General features: G+C 48.0%; 1 protein-coding gene across 9 annotated transcripts in view; it reads left to right on the top strand.

Moving 5' to 3' along the window:
- Window positions 1-22,214, top strand: part of TMCO4 (transmembrane and coiled-coil domains 4) — a 126,115-nt gene that overhangs the window by 11,653 nt on the left and 92,248 nt on the right. For 5 of the 9 annotated variants that reach the window (XM_030942437.1, XM_030942435.1, XM_030942442.1 and 2 more), the window contains exons 2-5: window positions 2,247-2,338; window positions 8,873-9,059; window positions 19,141-19,315; window positions 20,072-20,099. In XM_030942437.1, coding sequence (XP_030798297.1) covers window positions 8,881-9,059; window positions 19,141-19,315; window positions 20,072-20,099 — 382 coding nt within the window. In that variant the 5' untranslated portion in view covers window positions 2,247-2,338; window positions 8,873-8,880. Of the gene's footprint in view, window positions 1-1,664; window positions 2,044-2,246; window positions 2,339-8,872; window positions 9,060-19,140; window positions 19,316-20,071; window positions 20,100-22,214 lie in introns of those variants that run through there. The other 4 variants (XM_030942440.1, XM_030942439.1, XM_030942436.1 and 1 more) reach the window with 3 other exon arrangements.

Here is a 22,214-nt window from a genome sequence, read left to right as displayed (position 1 = left end):
GTCACCCAGGCTGGAGTACAGTGGTGCAATCTTGGCTCACTGCATTCTCTGCCTCCTGGTTTCTAGCAATTCTCCTGCATCAGCTTCCTGAGTAGCTGGGATTACAGGCATGAACCACCACACCCAGCTAATTTTTGTATTATTAGTAGAGATGGGATTTCACCATGTTGGCCAGGCTGGTCTCGAGCTCCTGACCTCAGGTGATCTGCCTGCCTCGGCCTCCCAAAGTGTTGATATTACAGACGTGAGCCACCACACCTGGCTGAAACATGTTTGTTTTTTAATTTATTTTTTTTTTTTTTTGAGACGGAGTCTTGCTCTGTCACTCAGGCTGGAGTGCAGTGGTGTGATCTTGGCTCACTGCAAGCTCCGCGTCCTAGGTTCACACCATTCTCCTGCCTCAGCCTCCCAAGTAGCTGGGACTACAGGTGCCCACCACCACGCCCGGCTAATTTTCTGTATTTTTAGTAGAGATGGCGTTTGTTAGCCAGGATGGTCTCGATCTCCTGACCTCGTGATCCGCCCGCCTTAGCCTCCCAAAGCGCTGGGATTCCACGCATGAGCCACTGCACCCAGCCGAAACATGTTTTAAAAACAGAACTAGAGTCATATTGTATATTCAGTCGAATTCTGGTCTACCATCTCTCTAGAACAAAATTATCCCTGATTTGTAGCATTTGCCGATTTCTGTGATGTAAATATTCCCAACATGCCAATGTCACCGGACACAGGGTTGGAAGGAGAAGCACAGAACTGATTGTCACCAGCTGGTGTGAGCTGGCACCAGTGCAGCATGTTGTAATTTTAAATTATTTTTTTCCAATCTCAAAATCAGTACTTATTGTTAATAATTCATAAAACACAGATATATAAAGAAAAAATTAAAATCATCCAGAATTCAATCCGGGTCTCTGCCTACCTGGAGTTAGCCACTGCCAGCATCCTGGTGCATGTCCAAACAGTATCCTCTCTATGGATAGAGACCTGCACAAAATAGCTTTCTAGAGAGTTCAAAAGCAATGTGAATTTAATGGCAGAAAATTTGGGGGAAATACAGAAAAGTCTCTGGTATCTCTGAATGGTGATTCAGAGATAATTTTGGAGGATGTTCTTCCAGTCATTTTTCTCCTCTCCATTGCTTTAACATGATTAGACTCATAGTGTGAATATTCAATTTTTAGGCACAGTACAGGTTCATTCTCATGCCAGGGAGGAAGGCAACCTCTAGGAGAGGGCATTCCCACTGATAACTTAATACAAACCCCACTAAGGCTTAAAGAAGTAAAAAATATTATTTTCACTGGCATTGAAAATGGCACTAAGGACTGGGTGCAGTGGCTCATGCCTGTAATCCTAGCACTTTGGGAGGCTGAGGCGGACAGATTGCCTGAGCTCAGGAGTTCAAGACCAGCCTGAGCAACATGGCAAAACCCCGTCTCTACTAAAAATATGAAAAATTAGCCAGGCATGGTGGTGCACGCCTGTGATTCCAGCTACTCAGGAGGCTGAGGCACAAGAATCACTTGAACCCAGGAGGCAGAGGTTGCAGTGAGCCGAGATGGCACCACTGCACTCCAGCCTGGGCGACAGAGCCAAACTCTGTCTCAAAAAAAAAAAAAAGAAAGAAAAAGAAAAGAAAAAGAAAATGGCACTAAGGATGAAGCTCAAATTATTTGAAATTTTGGGGGACCCAGATTTTGGGTCCTGAGACCTCCTTTGGGTAATTCCAGATGCTTGGCCCTTCGTCCATCTCCCTTCCCCATCTGATGCTCCATTGGCGTGTGAGAACGGGAGTGCCTTTAGGGAGAAAAATAGGAAAATCTAGCTCTTGCTTAAGCCTAAAAGCTAATTCATTCCTCAGTTCATATGACTGGCATTTTCTGAGCGCACACTCTGTGGTTAGGCACCAGGTACAGATGTGGAGGCGACACGGTGCCTGCCCAGGAGCTGGATGCAGTGACCACAGCTCAAGGTACGAAGAGTTGAACAAGGACATTCAATGAGACAATCCATGGAAAGTAGCAGGGCTGTGTGGGGCACATGGTGAGTGCTCAGCAGTGGTAGCTGCCTGCCTTACCACTCTGCTGAGAAGAGCATCGCACATCAAGGAACATGCAGGGCGAGGGCCCAGAGGAGCTCAGGCTCCCCTGAGCTTTAGCTAACCAGCCAGCTCGCTCTGCTGTAGCCTTCCCCAGATCCCACACCCTGTGGACCCACAGGCTGGTTTTTCCGGTTTGCTCCCACAGGGCAATTTGCATATTTCTCCGAAGAACCATCCAGAACCTGAGCAGCCTGTCTTCAAACAGAAAGAGGCCCACGGCTGTTTCTTGAAATCTGGGTAACTATCGAAGGTTTCTTTTCCTTCAGAAGCCCCTTGTTATTATTTAAAATGGTCTTCTTTCTGAGTTTACGTTTTCTGTTTCCCTCTCTAGAATATAATCTCCCCAATGGGGGGTCTTTATGTGCCTGGCTTAGTCACCACTGTAGTAGGTCTAATACATGTTTATTAGATTCATTAACCCATTACGAGGTCAATATTCATTTATAATTTACTTTTGCCTCAAGAAAAGGTTTTTAAAATTCTATAGAGATGTTCCACTATGTTTTTTAAAACTTTTTATTTTAAAATAATTATAGGCTCACGGGAAGTTGCAAATATAGTACCAAGAGGTTCCATGCGCCCTCATTCAGCCTCCCGCATGGCCGTTGCCTTTACAAGGAAGCCTAATTCCTTAGTGAGACGAACTTGGCCCTGCCTGGGGCAGCCCTTGGCAGCTTCCACTCCCACCTCATTTCTTCACACCCACCCATTGTCCAAGCCCTGGCTGCACCAAACATCTTTTTGTTCTTCAAAAGCATTTCTCCTCTGCCTCTGGGTCTTGCCACATGCTTTTCCCTTTGTCAAAGACGTGCCCACCCCACCCCTGTCTGATTCACTCCTTGTTCAGGACTCAGCTTTACCATCACCTTCTCCAGGGAGCCAGTGCTGGGTTCAGGGTCCCCGTCTTGGGATCCCTCTGTCTCTCATGTTTCCCCTGTCACGGTGTTTATCACACGGATTGTCATTGTCTGTTTTTTCTGTTTGTTTTGGTTTGTTTTTCTTTGAGAGACAGGGTCTTGCTTTGTCACCAGGCTGGAGTGCAATAGTGTGATCACGGCTCACTGCAGCCTCAACTTCCTCAGACTCCTGGACTTAAGCGATCCTCCTGCCTCAACCTCTTGAGTAGCTGGGACCACAGGCATGCTCCACCATGCCTGGCTAATTTTTAAATTATTATTATTTTTGTAGAGACAGAGTCTCGCTTTGTTGCCCAGGCTCCTCCAGTCCTTCTGCCTCAGCCTCCGAAAGCTCTGGGATTACAGGCGTGAGCCACTGTGTCCAGCCACCATTGTCTGTGTATTTGTCTGTCTCTGCCACCATACTGTTTCCTCTAAGGAATACCTCTACACCCATCCTGTGACTTCTGCAGGCCCCTGCTGGAATGACACCTTTCATCCACGTGTATTAGCCATCCCCACTTCACCCCATCACTTCATATCCCCTCACCCTGCCTAACTGTTCCTCCCCTGACCACTTCCTGAAGGAATGTTTACCTATGTGTTGAGTGGGCTGCTGAGGGCGTGGATTCTGCAGCCAGACCTCCTGAGCGTGTGTCTTGGTTCTAGCGCTTATTAGCTCTGTGACCTTGACCAACTTAGGTCGCTTTGTCATTATGTATTGGCATATTATTGCCTGTCTCCCACCAGAATGTCAGCCCCTTAAGAGCAGGGAACTTGTCAGTTTCATCCTCTAATCTGCCCTAAGGCCCAGAACAGGGCTTCCCACATCCTAGCCCCCTCTTGATTCATCCAGCAAGTATTTCCTGAATGCCTGCAGTGATCCAGGGCCTGTCCAGAAAGCTAGGGGTGTGGCAGTGAAAAAACAACCAGGGAACTGACTTAAGAAACTTCTATACTATTTGTATACACAGGTAAAGAAATAATTTTTTAAAAAAAACATTTTAGATAAGAATGAGTATGATAAAAATAGAAGAGGGTGCTGGGATAGAAGACAGAGATATTAGGTTGGTGCAAAAGTAATTGTGGGTCTTGCTATTAAATTGCAAAAAACCACAGTTACTTTTGCACCAACCTAATACTGTAGACTGGGTGGTCAGGGAAGGTCTCTCAGAGGAGGTGACATCTGAGCTGAGGCCAGATGATGTGATGGTCAGGGAAGGGTGTTCCTGGTGGGGAGAATGGCAGGTGCAAGGGCCTGGAGGGGGTGAGCAGAAAGACAGCCAGTGTGGCTGTAGCATAGTGAACAAGACTGGTGTGGGGACATGAGATGGAGTTTAGTGGCAGGCAGCAACTGGATTGCACAGGACTTTTAAGCTTATCCAATCTTCAGCCTGTGGGCCGCATACAGCCCAGGACAGCTTTGAATGCGGCCCAACACAAATTCGTAAACTTTCTTAAAACGTTATGAGGTTTTCTTGCGATTTGTTTTTTTTTTAGCTCCTCAGCTGTCATTAGTGTTAGTGTATTTTATGTGTGGCCCAAACCAATTCTTCCAGTGTGGCCCAGGAAAGCCGAAAGATTGGACACCCCTGTTAGGCCATCATACCGGGATTGGGATTTATCCTGATGTTATGGGAGGCCTTTGCAGGCTTTTAAGCAACCTAGTGACGTGATTGGTCCATGTGGCAAAAAGGTCACTGAGGCCACTATGTAGAGAATGCATTGTAGGGCATCAGGAGAAATTGTGTTGAATAATGAATGAATTTGGTCAGAGTTTAGCTTTATCATTATTATTTTGTTAGATGGAATCTTGCTCTGTTGCCCAGACTGGAGTGCAGTGGCACAATCTCAGCTCACTGCAACCTCTGCCTCCCAGATTCAGGTGATTCTCCTGCCTCAGCCTCCCGAGTAGCTGGGATTATAGGTGCACCCCACCATGCCCAGCTAATTTTTTGTTTTTTCTTTGAGACGGAGTCTCACTCGTCACCCAGGCTGGAGTGCAGTGGCGCGATCTCGGCTCACTGCAAGCTCCGTCTCCCAGGTTCATGCCATTCTCCTGCCTCAGCCTCCAGAGTAGCTGGGACTACAGGCGCCCGCCACCACACCCAGCTAATTTTTTGTATTTTTGGTAGAGACGGGGTTTCACCATGTTAGCCAGGATAGTCTCGATCTCCTGACCTCGTGATCCACCCACCTCGGCCTCCCAAAGTGCTGGGATTACAGGCGTGAGCCACTGCACCCAGCCACTAATTTTTGTACTTTTAGTAGAGATGGGGTTTCACTATGTTGGCCAGGCTGGTCTCAGACTCCTGACCTCAAGTGATCCGCCCGCCTCGGCCTCCCAAAGTGCTAGGATTACAGGCGCGAGCTACCACCGCGCCCAGCCTGAGCTTAGCCTTTTGTACGCTAGACACATCCTCATACCTCTGTGGTTAGAAGCAGGCCAGCTCACCCTTCTCTGATCAGAAAGCTGTTCATTACTGAGCTAAGAACTGGCATGGGGCTCCCCAGATACCAGTCTAGTAAAATACTACCTTAGGCTCCTCTGAGTAATAGGTACAGTCAATACAGCCTCCAAGTGGCACATGGAGTTGATTAAATGTAGTGGAAATTGCTGACCTGCTGACATCAGGCTAGTGCTGCCCTTGGCACTGCCCTCAGTTCATGGTTTATGCTGTTCCCCCTGTTTCCACCGCCATGGTCTGAGCTGACCCTCTGAGCTAGGGAAATTTGCTGCGAATCTCAAAGTTGGGTTCCTGGAGCAACCGTTGAGGCCAGTCTTGCTGGGTGACTTTCGGCAAAGTCTTAACCTCTCTGGGCCTTCGTTTCTCCATCTGAAACAGGGGAAAGAAGATCCCTGTGCTGGTATAGAGGAAAGAGCTCAAGGTTTGGAGTCAAAAGTCTGGTTTGGATCTCATCAGTTACTGTGTAACTTTGGGGAAATTGCTTGATCATTTTAAGCCTGTTCCTTGGTTGTAAGAGGAAGTCATAATGGTTCATGTCCAACTTAACTTTACATGGTAGTTGTAAGAATTAAGCGGATTGGAAAATGCTTTGCAAACAGTTATGTGCTGTAAAAGTGTTGGTTTGTTGCTTTTAACTACCTCAGGGTTGTTTTGAAAATAAATGAAATATTAATTGTAGACAGACTTTTAAATAACTCCTCTACAGAAGTAATATTTTGAGAACAAAAATTTTTGTTGCTCAGCTAGATGGGAACAAACTTAGGAACCAAGAACAGTATGGAGTGTGGTTATTGAGCTAGAAGGCTCCTGGCCATGTGATGAATATTTAAAACAGAGTTGGTGGCCAACAGTTCTATCTTTGGGCCCTATCTGTCTGCCATTGACTGGCTGTGTGAGGGGAGCCCAGTTACTTCTCTGAGCCTGTTTCCTAATTTGCAGACTGAACATTACAGTCCTACCTGCCTCATAGAGTCTGCTGAGACAATGCATGTTAAAATTGCAACCCCAGTGCCCTGCACCCAGTAATAACTCAGTAATGTTAGGTCTTGTTATTGTTAAACCTTTGCTATGTGCCAGGCACCATGCCAAGCTTTTTACTTGTTTGTTGATCATTTTGTGCATTTATTTTTTAAACAAGCATTTATATAGCACGAACCCTGTGCCAGACTCCATTCTAAGCACTTCACGAATACTAAGCCACATGGGCTGTGTCCTTTACTACTGACGCATCTCTTCTAGGTAGATACTGTATGGTTGCATCTGTAGGTGAAGAAATCTAAGTACAGAGAGGTTGAGTTGCCCAGGGTCCCACATCTACTAAGTGGCGGTACCTGTGTTCACACCCAGGTCTGTCTGGTCCTGAGCCTGCGTTCATATCCTTGATCCCCTACAGTAGAGGCTGGCACCCTTCCCTGTACCCTTCCTGGTGGCTCCCAGTGTTCTTTCTGTTTCTTGGATGCCTTCTTGGCGTGTCCCCTCTCTCCTCTTCTCTCCCTGCTCTTCCTACTCTTCTCCTCCCTTTCCCTTCTGCCCCTGGGAAGGAAGGAAAGAATGGAGGGAAAGAAAAGAAGGAGGGAGAACAAAGAGGAGACCTTCCTCCCTTTTTTCCTTCTTCCTCCCTTCCTTTGAGGTATACCATACACAAAGTGCATAAATCTTAACTATACAGCTCAGGGAAGTTTCAAATATATTTATACCCATGTAACGACCACCCAGGTCAAGATAGAGATCATTTCCTCCACCCAGAAACCTTCTTTGCACCCATTCTGAGCCAATACTCCCTCCCACATGTAACCCCTCATCTGACTTCCATCACCATACATTGGGTTTACCACTCTTCAGTTTCATGTAAAGGGAATCCCATGGTAGGTACTCTCTCGTGAATGGCTTTCTGTGTATCATTTTGTCTGAGATTCACTCATGTTTGCTGTAGTTCATTCCTTTTTCATTGCTGTGTAATGTTTCACAGTGTGAATATGACCATTTATCCATTCTACTGTGATAGTCATGTGGGTTGTTGCCAGTTTGGGACTACTGTGAATGAAGTTGCTGTGGGCATTCATGTATGTGTCTTTTGGTGACATAAGTCCTCATTTCTCAGGAGTGGAATTGCCAGAGCATAGGGAAGACGTATGTTTAGCTTTAGGGGATATTGTCATACCATTTTCAAATAGTTGTACCAATGTACAATCCCACCAGCAGTGTATGAAAGTTCTGTTTGTGGCCAAGCACAGTGGCTCACTCCTGTAATCCCAGCACTTTGGGAGGCCGAGGCGGATGGATCATGACGTCAGGAGATTGAGACCATCCTGGCTAACACAGTGAAACGCCGTCTCTACTACAAATACAAAAAATTAGCTGGTCGCAGTGGCGGGCGCCTGTAGTCCCAGCTACTTGGGAGGCTGAGGCAGGAGAATGGGGTGAACCCAGGAGGTGGAGCTTGCAGTGAGCCGAGATCGCGCCACTGCGCTCCAACCTGGGCGACAGAGCGAGATTCCATCTCAAAAGAAAGAAAAAAAAAAAGAAAAGAAAGTTCTGTTTGTTCTTCATCCTCACCAGCACTTGGTATTATTCTCAGGCTTTTTAGTTTTAGCTATTCTGACAGGTGAGTGGTAGTGTCTCATTGGGATTTTATTTTCCATTTCTCTGATGACTAACGATGTTGAACATCTTTTCATACTTATTGGCTATTGGGAAATTTTTTTTTTTTTTTTTAAGAGATAGGGTTTCATTCTGTAGCCCAGGCTGGAGTGCAATGATCATAGCTCATTGCAGCCTCGAATCCTAGGCTCAAGCGATCCTCTCACCTTAGCCTCCTAAGTAGCGGGAACTACAGGCATGTGCCACCATGCCCAGCTAATTCTTTTATTTTATTTTTCTGTAGAGATGGAGTCTCACTATGTTGTTTCGGCTGGTCTTGAACTCCTGGGCTCAATCAATCCTTCTACCTCAGCTTCCAAAAGTGCTGGGATTAGAGGTGTGAGCCACCATGCCTGGCCTAAGGAATATCTTTTTTTTTTTTTTTTGAGATGGAGTCTTGCTCTGTCACCCAGGCTGGAGTGCAGTGGCGCGATCTCGGCTCACTACGGAATATCTTTTATGAAGTATCTATTCAAGTCTTTTGCCCATTTTTAAATTTGCTTCGTTTCTTTTTCTTAATGGCTTATTGGAGTTAGTTGTTTGGATACTGTGTATAGACCTTTGTGGATACACATATTGAAGATCCCTCCCTCCATCCCGGTCTGTAGTGTGTGTTTTCACTCTCCTAAAGGTAATGAAAAGAAGTTCTTCATTTTAATGATGCCTACTTTATCAGCCCCCTTTTATGGTTTATAAGTTCTGTGTTGTGCTTAAGTAACCTTGGCTTACCTCTGGAAGCATTTCTCACTGGGAATTTTCTCCTGCAGGGCTGGGAATGGCCACGTGGAACAGGCCATGCCAGAAACTGCCGCAGCGGCCTCTGGTAGCTGAACCCACTGCAGGGGGGGAGCCACACCTGCCCATGGGCCGGGAGCTGACTGAGGCCAACCGCTTCGCCTATGCTGCCCTCTGTGGCATCTCCCTGTCCCAGCTATTTCCTGAACCCGAACACAGGTGAGTTCTTCTGTCTCACAGAGGGAAGGTCATGCTTCTTCAGGGGAACAATTATGGACAGCCAAACAGCCTGCCAGGCACCATGAGGCAATGCAGAGAGGAGCAAGTCACTGTCCTTGCCTCTAAGGCAGGGGTCTCTAACCGCCAGGCCGTGGACCAGTACTGGTCTGTAGCCTCTTATGAACCTGGCCGCACAGCAGGAGGTGAGCAGTGGGTGAGCAAGAATGACTGCCTGACCTCTGCCTCCTGTTCTAAGCATTTTATGAATACTAACCCACATGGGCTGTGTCCTTTGCTACTGACAAAGCTCTTCCAGGTACATACCGTATGGTCCCATCTGTAGATGAAGAAATCTAAGCGCAGAGAGGTTGATTGTGGCAGCATTAGATTCTCATAGAAGCTCAAACCCCATCGTGAACTGCGCGTGCGAGGATCTAGGTTGCACGCTCCTTATGAGAATCTAACTAACGCCTGATGATCTGAGGTGGCACAGTTTCATCCTGAACCCTACCCGTGCTGGGTCCCTGGAAAAATCATCTTCCCTGAAACCAGTCCCTGCTGCCAAAAAGGTCGGGGACTGCTGCGCTAAGGAACTCACAGTCTGGTAGGGGATAAGACATCCCCTTGTTCGGTTATTCACTCATTTATAAGTTCACCAGGTATTTTTTGAGCACCTACTATATGCCAGGTATGATTTGAAGTACATGGAGGGTAAATGTGAATGAGACAGATACCATCCCCCAATCAAGTAGGACACCGTCCAGGAAGGGATAAGATATTAATATTTATTCATTCATGAAACATGCATTTGTTGAGCCCCTACCATGTGCTGGCTGTAGCACATGGCCCTGTGGAGGAAACAAAGATAAGCGAGGCCCAGCTCCTGCCCTCAAGGTGCTTACATCCAGGTGGGGGTGCCCAGGTGGCCGATTGTAACAGCAGACAGATACAGATGAGTGAGTGCTGTAATGGGTTTAAACAGGGGGTCGTGGGAGCAAAAGAATGACACTGTTGTATTTCATCTCTATCATTGACAGTGTCTCCTGTGTGTGTGTTTAAATCACATATTTGGAGTCAGAATAGCAGAACTCTTAAGAGCATAGGCTTTGACCTTAAAAACTTCTAGAGGGGAGAGTATGGAGGCAGGAGGGGGCCAGTTAGGAGGCCAACGGAGTCATCCAGGGGAACCAGGACAATGACCGAGTGGTGGAGAGAGGACACAGGTGGGACAGACTTTTCTCAGGGAGAATGGAGTTGACTTGGGAAGAGGTTGAGTGTGGCGGGTGAGGCAGAGGCAGGAGTTCACTAGGGCTCCAAAGGTTCAGAGGGGGAAGAGAGTGTAGGTGCACAGAGATACCATTACTAGGACAGGGAGCACAAGATCGGGGCCAGGAGATGGTGAGAAACTCTTGCATGTGTTTTCAAGACATGGCCCCCACGTACACTCAGTGGTCCCCCATGAGTAAACTTTGCTTATGCCTTGGGTCTTAGCTGTTTGGGGTTTTTGTTTGTCTGTCTTTGTCTCTCCACTGGACTAAACAGTTGAACATACTTAACTCCTTGGGGGTCACCTCCAGGAAGCCTTCCCTTATCTGTCCTCCAGACCAGGGCATTGTTCCACCTGTGTGCCCAGGGACCCATCTCTGCAACCATCACACTACATAGGAACTCTCCATACCTGCTACCCCTCCAGTCTGAGCTCTTGGAGGGCAGGGGCTACCTTGTTCATCTCAGAGTTCCCAGTGCCTTGCACACAGCTCAGTATAGCAAAGATACCTGGTAAAGGTTCGTGAAAAGAAGAGGTAGGTTCATGCTGTCTTTGTGAGCAAGGAGATGGTCCATAGGATCTGGACTCAGATCTGGGTTCAAATCCTAACTCTGCCACATTCCAGTCGCATGTGACCTCGAGCAGTTTTTTTAACTTCCCTAAGCCTCAGTTTATTTATCCGTAGAATGGGGCTAATGATACCCATGCTGCAGGGTGATTGCAGGAATTAAATGAGATGATGTAGTCAGGCGTGGTGGCTCACATGTGTAATCCCAGCACTTTAGGAGGCCTAGGCAGGTGGATTGCCTGCGCTCAGGAGTTTGAGACCAGCCTGGTCAACATGATGAAACCCCATCTCTACTAAAAATACAAAAATTAACCAGGCATGGTGGTGCACACCTGTGGTCCGAGCTACTCAGGAGGCTGAAGCAGGAGAATTGCTTGAACCTGGGAGGCAGAGGTTACCATGACCCAAGATTGCACCACTGCACTCCAGCCTGGGCGACAGAGCAAGACTCTGTCTCAGTCAATCAATCAATCAATCAATCAATCAATCAATCAAGAGATGATGTAGACAAAGCACACATCTCAGTGCCTAACACATAGTAAGCACTCAATAAATGGCAGTGGTTGCTTGCTAACTCTGTGAATTACTTTCTTTGCCCTAGTTTCTTCATCCAGAAAATGAAGATAATACCACACTTACTCCTACCACTCAGGATATTTTTTTGGCTTTTTGGTTTTTTCATTTTTGTTTTTTAGAGATGGGGTCTCACTCAGTCACCCAGGCTGGAGTACAGTGGTACAGTCATAGCTCACTGTAACCTCAAACTCCTGGGCCCAAGCAGTCTTCCCCTACCCCAGCCTTCTGAGTAGCTGGGACTACAGATGCATGCCACCATGCCTGGCTAACTTTTTGTTCTTCTAGAAATATGGTCAAACTATGCTGCCCAGGCTGGCCTCAAGCAATCCTCCCATCTCAGCCTCCTGAGTAGCTGAGATTACAGGTTCGAGCCACTATACCTAGCAGTCAGGCTACAAGTAATAGAACACAGTACTAAGAGAGATTTAAATAACAGGAGATTTGTTTTTTTCACTTGAGGAGAAATCCCAAGGTTCCAGAGTTGATTCAGTGACTCAAAAGGTTTCTGGGGCTGGGCACAGTGGCTCAAGCTGTAATCCCAACACTTTGGGAGGCCAAGGCAGATGGATCACATGAGGTCAAGAGTTCAAGACCAGCCTGGCCAACATGGCAAAACCCTGAATCTATTAAAAATATAAAAATTAGCCAGCCGTGGGTGGCACACACCTGCAATCCCAGCTACTTGGCAGGATGAGGCATAAGAATCACTTGAACCTGGGAAGCAGAGGTTGCAGTGAGCTGTGATTGTGCCACTGCACTCCTGCCTGGGTGACAGAGTGAGACTCTGTCTCAAAAAAAAAAAAAAAAAAAAAAGGCCTTTGGGTTGGCTGCTGAACAATTCTGTTGGCCTTCCCCTCCTGATTACAAAATAGCTGCTGCAGCTCCATACATCACACCCTCACAGGACAAGGCCCAGGACAGGAAGGAAGAGGGCAGGGATTCTCCCCAAGTCTCTCATCAGGGAAGACATTGTTCCCGAAATACCCTGAGAAGCCTTCCTTTGGGGTCATTGGCTAGTTCTTGTCACGTGCCCAACCTGCAGGTACAGGGAAGCCTGGGAACAAATAAAGGCGTTTGCTGTTTTTCTTTCTCTCTCTCTCTCTTTCTTTCTCTCTCTCTCTCTCTCCCTCCCTCCCTCCCTCCCTCCCTCCCTTTCCTTCCCTCCCTCCCTCCCTCCCTCCCTCCCTCCCTCCCTCCCTCCTTCCTTCCTTCCTTCCTTCCTTCCTTCCTTCCTTCCTTCCTTCCTTTCCTTCCTTCCTTTCTTTCCTTCTTTCTTTCTCTCTCTCTCTCTCTTTCTCTCTCTCTCTCTCTCTCCCCCCCTTCTCTCTCTCTCTCTCTCTCTCTCTTTCTTTTTCTTTCTTTTTTGAGACAGTCTTATTCTGTGGCCCAGACTGGAGTGCAGTGGCGTGATCTTGGCTCACTGCAACCTCTGCCTCCTGGATTCAAGCAATTCTCCTGCCTCAGCTTCTTGAATAGCTGGGATTACAGGCACACACCACCATGTCTGGCTGATTTTTGTATTTTTAGTAGAGATGGGGTTTCACCATGTTGGCCAGGCTAGTCTCAAACTCCTGACGGACCTCAAGTTATCTGCCCACCTTGGCCTCCCAAAGTACTGGGATTGTAGGCACGAGCCACCGTGGCCGGCTGGCTTTTGCTATTTTCAACCTCCATCTTCTGCTGGCCAGGAAGAAGGGTCTGGGGAATTACTGCTTCAGAGAAGCTGTTGACAACACCATCCAAGAGGGTGATTGTAAGGAGGGTATGTGTTGATGGCCCTTGCGGAGCCTGACACCGAACTACTACCAAGCGAATGTTGGTTGGTCTTGTTAATAACGAAACTCCTACCTGATAAACCAGTACCTAGCCAAGGAGGAGTTTTGTGTACTTTGTTTCCATGAACAAATGTTTATGAATCTGGACTGTGTGCCAGGCCCATACTAGGCGCTACTTAGGAGGGCACATGAGGCAGTGAGTTACTGTCCTGAGTCTCCCACCCCTACTCCACAATATCCAAGTGTTGTTATAAGCACAGGTGGCTATTGCCTGGCCATAAGCATTTGCCGTGGAATGTTTCCTCCTTGAATGTTTCCCATTCAGTATGCCGGTTGTTTCCGCATGGTTGATCTGTTTTCTGATGCACAAAACATATTTTTAAAAAACGTCAATATTGGCCGGGTGTGGTAGTTCATGCCTGTAATCCCAGCACTCTGGGATGCCGAGGCGAGCAGATCACTTGAGGTTAGGGGCTCAAGACCAGCCTGACCAACATGGTGAAACCTCGTCTCTACTAAAAATACAAAGATTAGCCAGAAGTGGTGGTATAAGCCTGTAGTCGTAGCTACTTGGGTGGCTGAGGCAGAATTGCTTGAACCCCCCAGCCTGGGTGACAGAGTGAGACTCCATCTCAAAAAATAAAAATGATAGGCCGGGTGCGGTGGCTCAAGCCTGTAATCCCAGCACTTTGGGAGGCCGAGACAGGCGGATCACGAGGTCAGGAGATCGAGACCATCCTGGCTAACACGGTGAAACCCCGTCTCTACTAAAAAATACAAAAAACTAGCCGGGCGAGGTGGCAGGCGCCTGTAGTCCCAGCTACTCGGGAGGCTGAGGCAGGAGAATGGCGTAAACCCGGAAGGCGGAGCTTGCAGTGAGCCGAGATCCGGCCACTGTACTCCAGCCTGGGCGACAGAGCGAGACTCCGTCTCAAAAAAAAAAAATAAATAAATAAATAAATAAATAAATAAATAAATATAAATAAAAATGATAAATAAATACCTCAATATTTTTAAAGCCCAGTTATGCTCTTGGTTTCAGTAATCTTTAAAAAATACTCTGGCAGTTTTTGTCCCCACGTGATATAAAACAACCCTCTAAAACATTTATTTCTCCTCCATGCTGTCAACATCACAGATGCTGTTCCCTTTAATTAATTCCATTTGTCAAACATGGAGAAATTAATGGGGTACAACAGGGATGGACATACTTCTTCTGCCAAGGGCCGGTTATTTTAGGCATGTGAGCCTGGCAGTCTCTGTCATAGTTACTCATACCTTTGCTGTGATAACACAAAAGCAGCCACAGACAGCAGGTGAAGGAATGCATCTGACTGTGTTTCAATAAAACTTTATTCACAGATAAGGGCTGCAGGCAAGATATGGCTGGTTAGCTGTAGTTTTCTAAGCCCTGGTGAATGAGAGGAACTTTGGACTAGGAATCAGGAAGCCTGGATTCCAGGGGAGGCTTTGTCCTGTCCCTGCTGTAAGAACCTTGAGAAGACATTTAACCAGCAGTCCTGGCCAGGTGCGGTGGCTCATGCCTGTAGTCCCAGAACTTTGAGAGGCCGAAGCAAGTGGATCACATGAGGTCAGGAGTTCAAGACCAGCCTGGCCAACATGGTGAAACCTCGTGGTGAAACCTCGTCTCTACTAAAATTACAAAATTAGATAGGGATGGTGGCGCACATCTGTAATCACAGCTACTTGGGAGGCTAAGGCAGGAGAATAGCTTGAACCTGGGAGGCAGAGGATGCAGTGAGCCAAGATCGCACCATTGCACTCCAGCCTGGGCAACAAGAGTGAAACTCTGTCTCAAAAACAAACAAACAAAACCCAGCAGCCCAGGTGCGCCACGTGTAAGATGGGGTAGGATCAAAGGGTATGTTTGATGCCCTTGCTCAGTGAGTGACCTGTGCGTGGTGGGTGCTCAGGGACGTAACCACTGGAGTGGGGTAACCTCTGCAGTGGGTATGCATAGCCTCTGGGGTCCCAGAGATGTAGGTTTGAATCTGGAGCTGTCACCTAACCTTTCTGGATCTAGGATTCCTTATCTCTAGAGTGGGGTAAACTAGTACCTCCCTTAACTAGTACCTCCCTTCCTCATGGGGTCATGGTGAGAATTAAGTAACTCAAGGTGTACGAAGCTCTCAGCACAGGTACTGACAGACAGTTGCCCTACAATTGTTATCTGCTGTCATTGTTGCTATTGATTTTCCTGTATTTCCACTAGACCAACAAACACATTAGTAGAAATTATCAAGGCCCTGCCGATTTAAAATGCTACTTGTTATTTGGTAAATTGCTGGGCTGGCACTTTACATATATATTTTTTCAAATTCATTTGTCCATGGAAAGAAACACATTACTATCTAGTGCTTTGTAGGTGCCAGATATTGTTCTAAGCACATAACAAACACTTACTTAGTTAATACTTTCAACAATGCTATGAAATAGGTTTTATCATCTCCACGTGTTTTACAGATAAGGAAACTAAGGCCCAGAGAGGTGAAGTTACTTGTCCAAGACCACACAGTTCGTGGCAGAGCTGGGATTTGAACCAGTCTGTGCTCTTTACCCCTGCACTCTTGTTAAGAGATGCTTCTCTATATCCCAAAACTTTCTTCATGTACAGCAGGGCCAGGCCATGCTGCAGCCCTTGGCCCTGAGCCCTTTCTGTATATACATTTGCCTCTAAGTAATGTTCAGTTCACTTAGCCATCCCCTCCCCAAATATGTACCTCGTTACCACCCCAAGGTAATCCCAGTAAATTGCAGTGGGGCAAATTATAATCACTGTGATAGCAGTAGCTAACATTTATGCAGGGTTCACTGGTGCCAGACAGTGTTACCATGCCATTTAATCCACCCAGCTCACCTAATGAGGCAGGTCCTGTTATTATCCACGTTATCTCAGAGGGAAATGAAGCTGAGAGGTAAAGTGAGGACACAAAGCCAATTTCCAGGGGAACCAGGACTCCCCCAGGTGGTTGAACTTCAGAGTCAGACTCTTAACGCCATCCTCCACCGCCTCCCTCTGCCACCTTGTAAATCAAAATAAGGATGCTAGCTAACATTAGTTGAGCCTCTACTACGTGCCAGGCTCAATTTTGGGCACTTTATATTTATCATCTCACTTCACCCTCAACCAACCTTGTGAAGTTGGTCTCTTGAACCCATTTTGCAGATAAGGATACTGAGGCACAGAGAGGTCATTACACTTTCCCAAGATGCTGTCTGCTAAGATTCCCCTTCAAAAATAAAGGACGTTCACCCCCAGCTGCTGGCAAGGCTGCCAGCACAGCCCTGAGCTGTCTGTACCTTTTTGGGCCTGCCTCAGCTGAAGGGAGCCACCTTGCCTGAGGTTCTGTCCCCTCCCTGGGGCACCTGCATCCGGTAACTGGCTGATGCGCAGCTGTAAAGGCCTGGCCCTCTCACCCCACTGGGGGCAGTTCTGAAGGGTCATCCCATCTTTAGAACTCCCTGCAGGGGCTGCTGAGACCTCCCCTGAGACTGTATCACAGCTCAGCTGCTCCCTCTGCCCAGCCCCGCTTCCTCCCTTCCCTCCCCAAGGTGTTGATCCTAAGCGAGCCCTAATCATCTCCATTTCAGGGCAGCTTCTCAGGAACCTGACCAGTGGTGAGGCCAGGACTTATTTTATTTTTTCATTTTTATTTATACTTATTTTTTTATTTTTATTTATACTTATTTTATTTTTTTATTTTTATTTGTACTTATTTTTTATTTTTATTTATACTTATTTTTTAACTTTTGTTTATACTTATTTTATTTTTTAATTTTTGTTTATACTTATTTTATTTTTTTATTTTTATTTATTTTTCAGACAGAGTCTCACTCTGTCACCCAGGCTGGAGTGCAGTGGTGTGATCTCAACTCACTGCAACCTCTGCCCCTGGGTTCAAGTGATTCTCGTGCCTCAGCCTCCTGAATAGCAGGGACTGCAGGTACATGCCACCATGCCCAGCTAATTTTTGTACTTTCAGTAGAGATGGGATTTCACCATGTTAGCCAGGCTGGTCTGAAACTCCTGACCTCAGGTGATCCACCCGGCCCCACTTCGCAAAGCATTGGGATTACAGGCGTGAGCCACTGCGTCTGGCCAAGCCTGGGATTTACCCCCAAGTTCCTCACAACTCCCGTCAAGGTCGTGGCCCCACTCTAAGGAATGTGATAGCGGGGCCACGTGGTGAAAGGGCAGGGGGCTCCTGACATTGCCCCCACCACCTGGGAGCTCTGCATGTTTCTGAGAGGCCTGAGTACAGCCTCTGCCCTACAGGGCAGAACCCAGTGTTGGAGTCCCAAGGCAATGTGGTTTGAGGCAAGATGGGACTCTGATTTTGGAGACAGACTTGGTTTCTGGTTGTCAGTCTTTTCCTGGGAGTGGTATAATCGCCTTCTAAGTGACTCTCCTGGCCCACATTGCCTGGACCACCTGCCACCCAGCTGACTCCCGCTCCACAGAGGTGGCTGTGTCAGAAGTCTGGTGTGGACTCTGCCATAGTCCCCCTAAATGCTCTGGGCTCCCCACCTCTGTGTCTCAGCTCAAAGGCTTCCTTCTCCCCTAGAGGGGCACTATCCCTTCCTCCCCTGGGGACTCCTGTAGGACTGCACTCAAATGCCCTCTATAGACAGAGACCGGTGGTGGCAGTGCATGTGGAGGGCGTTCTTCCCTTCACTTCTTCCACTTCCACAGCAGCCAGCGTTTTCCAGAAGCGTGTCCTTGGCAGCGTCCAGGAGAGCAGATGGCCTCCTCTGGGAAGCCTTTTCTGGTGGCTGCCGTCACTTCTGCAGGTGGATTCGAGGCTCCCTCTGTGGGCTGCATTGAACTGATCTCCACTTCTGTCCTAGGGTACCACACAGCACTCGGGTCACTTGGTTACTTGAGTGTCCACCCTGCTGTGAACTTCCTCAGATACTGGGTTTTGTCACCTTTATTCCTTAGCCCCTGGCACAGTCCAGGCCCAAGTCATGCAACCAGTCACCGTCCATTGTTCTCATTGCTGTGGCTTATCAGCCTCTTTGGTAAAAGTTTTGGTGACAGAAGAAACCAAAATCCACATCACCCGGGCCAGGCACAGTGGCTCGCGCTTGTAATCACAGCATTTTGGGAGGCTGAGGTGGGTGGATCACCTGAGGTCAGGAGTTCAAGACCAGCCTGGCCAACATGGTGAAATCCTGTCTCTGCTAAAAATACAAAATTAGCCGGGTGTGGTGGCACATGCCTGTAATCCCAGCTACTCGGGAGGCTGAGGTAGGAGAATCGCTTGAACCTGAAAGGCGGAGGTTGCAGGGAGCTGAGAGTGCGCCATTGCACTCCAGCCTGGGCAACAAGAGCAAAACTCCATCTCAAAAAAAAAAAAAGGCAAAAAATTAGCCCAGCATGGTGGTGTGTGTCTGTAATCCCAGCTTCTCGGGAGGCTGAAGTGGGAGAATCACTTGAGCCTGTGAGGTTGAAGCTGCAGAGAGCCGTGATTGCGCCATTGCACTCCAGCCTGGGTGACAGAGCGAGACCCTGTCTGAAAAACAAATAAATAAATCTCCCTACAGTGACCTCTGTAGTTCCAGCTACTCGGGAGGCTGAGGCAGGAGAATCGCTTGAACCCGGGAGGTGGAAGTTGGGGTGAGCTGAGATTGCGCCACTAAACTCCATCCAGCCTGGGCAACAAGAGCGAAACTCCATCTCAAAACAAAAACAAAAAAGAAATTTACATCACCCAAGATGAGGTCTTTGACTGCCTCTGTATTTGAGGGATCACAGTCACTAAGTCGTGCACGTGCCAGCCGTCCACATCCGTGACCACAACTAATCTATACTTCGCAGTGGAGACTGAGCTCTGAGGATCCTGGGGAACTAAGACCATGTCTGCCTTTCAGCTCCTTCTGCACAGAGTTCATGGTAGGCCTGGTGAAGTGGCTGGAGTTGTCCGAAGCCGTCTTGCCAACCATGACTGCTTTTGCGAGTGGCCTGGGAGGTGAAGGAGCAGATGTGTTTGTTCAGATTTTACTGAAGGACCCCATCTTGAAGGACGACCCGACGGTGATCATTCAGGTACACCCAACGCCTGGTGGTGGCTGCTGGGGACAGTAGAACAAATCATTTTCTTTCAATGTTAGCCTAAAAAAATCACTTCTAGTGGGGCGGAGCAGTTGGAAGATAAAATATGTCATCATAATATCATATCATGATCATAGCTGATGTTGAATTATCATTATTGAATATTTACTCTTGACTTTATGCTCATACAATGCTTATTATGTGCTGGTACATTTTCAAAAACTAACTCATCTAATTCTCAAAGTGACTTTATGAGGTAAGTAGCAGGGACATCCCCATTTCATAGTAGTTGAGAAAACTGAGACACAGAGAGGTTAAGTAACTTTCCCAAGGTCACACAGCTGATAAGTGGTGGAGCCAGGATTTGAACCTTGGTAGTCTGACTCAGAGCCCACATTCTCCTAAGCCGTGGTGCCTCTTTTCAGAAGCAGAAGCTTCACTGTGTGCCCTTGAGCATGTCACTCACCAGCTCTGCCTGCAGTTAAAGCAGATACAAGCTTGTGACACAGACTGTTGGTGGGGAAAGTACGTGGATTGGAAATAGCCCCTTCCCCTCCTTATCTCACTACCTGAAGTCCTCATGTATTTCTTTCTTCGCTTGCCTGCTTATCATCTGGCTCACCTCTGGAATCCAGGGCAGTGGCTTTTTGTCTGTCTTATTCTGCCACTTGGTAAGAGTCAATATTTGTCAAATGAGCGGGCTGATCGTATATCAGCTTTGTCACTGATGCCTGTTGTCTTCTCCCTTAGGACCTTCTGAGCGTCTCCCTCAAGGATGGTAAGTTGATTTTCTAAGCTCTGTGAATGGTGGGTACCCATCTTCACCCTTGGCTAGCAAAGCCAGTGAGAGGTGCTGCCACCTGGGGCCGGGTCCCCCATGGTCTTTTGACTTCAGGAAGGAAAGGAACCTGATGTCATTGGTGAGCTGGTGAGCCCTTCATTCATGCCAGGACCGCGTGCTGCTTCTCAGAGTTTATTTCACTTATTCCTCGAAACAGGCCCGCGGTTTTACCTCCTCAGTAACTCTCGAATCTGGCTCCTTCCCCTCTCCACCCAGGCCGCTGGTCTGAGCCACTGTCGCTCCTCCTGGATAACAGCAGGGTCTTCTCACTGGCCTTCCTACCACCCCTCTGGCCAGCAGTTTTCTCCCCACTCTGCAGCTAGAGTGTTCTTTTCAAAGGCGCACATGACCGCGCCACCTCCCTGCTAACTGCACTCAGGAGAAAAAATCAGCCCCTCTGGTGTGGCTCTCAGGCCCTAGTGGGCTGGCCCTTGTCCTGTTCCAGCCTCACTTCTGCTTTCAGTCCCCCTGCAGTGGGGCTCCTGCCACACCGGCCTCCAGCAGCTCCGTTAGCACGTATGCTTTGTGGGTTTGCACAGACCCCTGAGCACGTGTGCTTTGCAGCTTTGCACGCACCCCTGGGCACGTGTGCTTTGTGTACAGCAGCATCTTTGCACACACCCTTCCTCTGGCTGGAAATCTCCTCTTGCCCCTCTTTGCCTACTCACTTTTGACCTTTCCTTCGTCCCTTCACTCAGTCATCACCTCCCAGTGGAAGCCTTCCAGGTCTCCTGACTTGCACGCTCCCAGCACCCCATGGACCATGGTCACAGCTGTGCCCCTAGTTATGTGATTCTTAGATTGGTAACTGGCTTCCCACGAGACCACAAGGCACCATTTGGGCAGGGTCTGTGTCTGGTTTTGTTCACTTCCAGGGCCTGAGCCAGCACCTGGCACATCACACGTACTTGGTAAATATCTGTTGAATGAATAAATGAAATAGATCTTATGGCCCCATCGTATGGATCAGGAAGTCAGTTCAGAGAGGTTAGGCAGTTTACCCAAGGTTGCTCAGCACACGGCAGTGCGGGACTCCCTGTGTTGGCTTCTTAGGACTGCTGTAACAAATTCCCACAAACTGGGCAGCTTAAAGCAACAGGAATCTCTTGCCTCACAGTGGCTCAGACCAGCGGCCTGGGTGGAGAGGGGAAGGAGCCAGATTCGAGAGTTACTGAGGAGGTAAAACCGTGGGCCTATTTCGAGGAATAAGTGAAATAAACTCTGAGAAGCAGCACGCGGTCCTGGCATGAATGAAGGGCTCACCAGGTCACCAATGACATCAGGTTCCTTTCCTTCCTGAAGTCAAAAGGCCATGGGGGACCCGGCCCCACGTGGCAGCACCTCTCACTGGCTTCACTAGCCAAGGAGTCTGGAATCAAGGCATCAGCAGATCACACCCCCTCTGAAGGCTGCTGGGGAAAATCCACTGTGCCTCTTCCAGTTTCTGTTGACTCCAGGTGTGCCTTGGCTTGTGGCTGCCTCACTTCAGTCTTTGCCTTCTTCTTCCTATGGCCTCATCCTTCCCCTTTTCCTCTCCTCTGTGTGTCTTTTATGAGGACTCTTGTGTAGGGTAATCTCATTTCGAGATTTTTAACTTAATTATATCTGCAAAGACTCTTTTTCCAAATAAGGTCACATACATAGGTTCTGGGACACAGATGTATCTTTTTTGTGGTGGTGGTGGGGGGTGCGGTGCTCTATTCAGCCCTCTATACCAGGATTCCCCAAGCCCCCAGGCCACGGACTGGTACCAGTTCATGGCCTGTTAGAAACTGGGCCACAAAAGCAGGAAGTGAGAGGTGGGCAAGCGAATGAAGCTTCATCTGTATTTTCAGCCGCTCCCCATCGCTTGCATGACTGCCTAAGCTCCACCTCCTCTCAGATCAGCAGTGGCATTAGATTCTCGCAGGAGCGCGAACTCTTGTGAACTGTGCACGCAAGGGATCTAGGTTGCATGCTCCTTATGAGAGTCTAATACCTTATGATGTGTCACTGTCTCCCCTCACCCTCAAATAGGACTGTCTAGTTGCAGGAAAACAAGCTCAGGGCTCC

This window comes from Rhinopithecus roxellana, chromosome 12 (assembly GCF_007565055.1).
Source record: "Rhinopithecus roxellana isolate Shanxi Qingling chromosome 12, ASM756505v1, whole genome shotgun sequence".
Taxonomy (NCBI): domain Eukaryota; kingdom Metazoa; phylum Chordata; class Mammalia; order Primates; family Cercopithecidae; genus Rhinopithecus; species Rhinopithecus roxellana.
The sequence above is the reverse complement of the archived record's forward strand: the minus strand, read 5'-3'. Positions and strand labels throughout refer to the sequence as shown.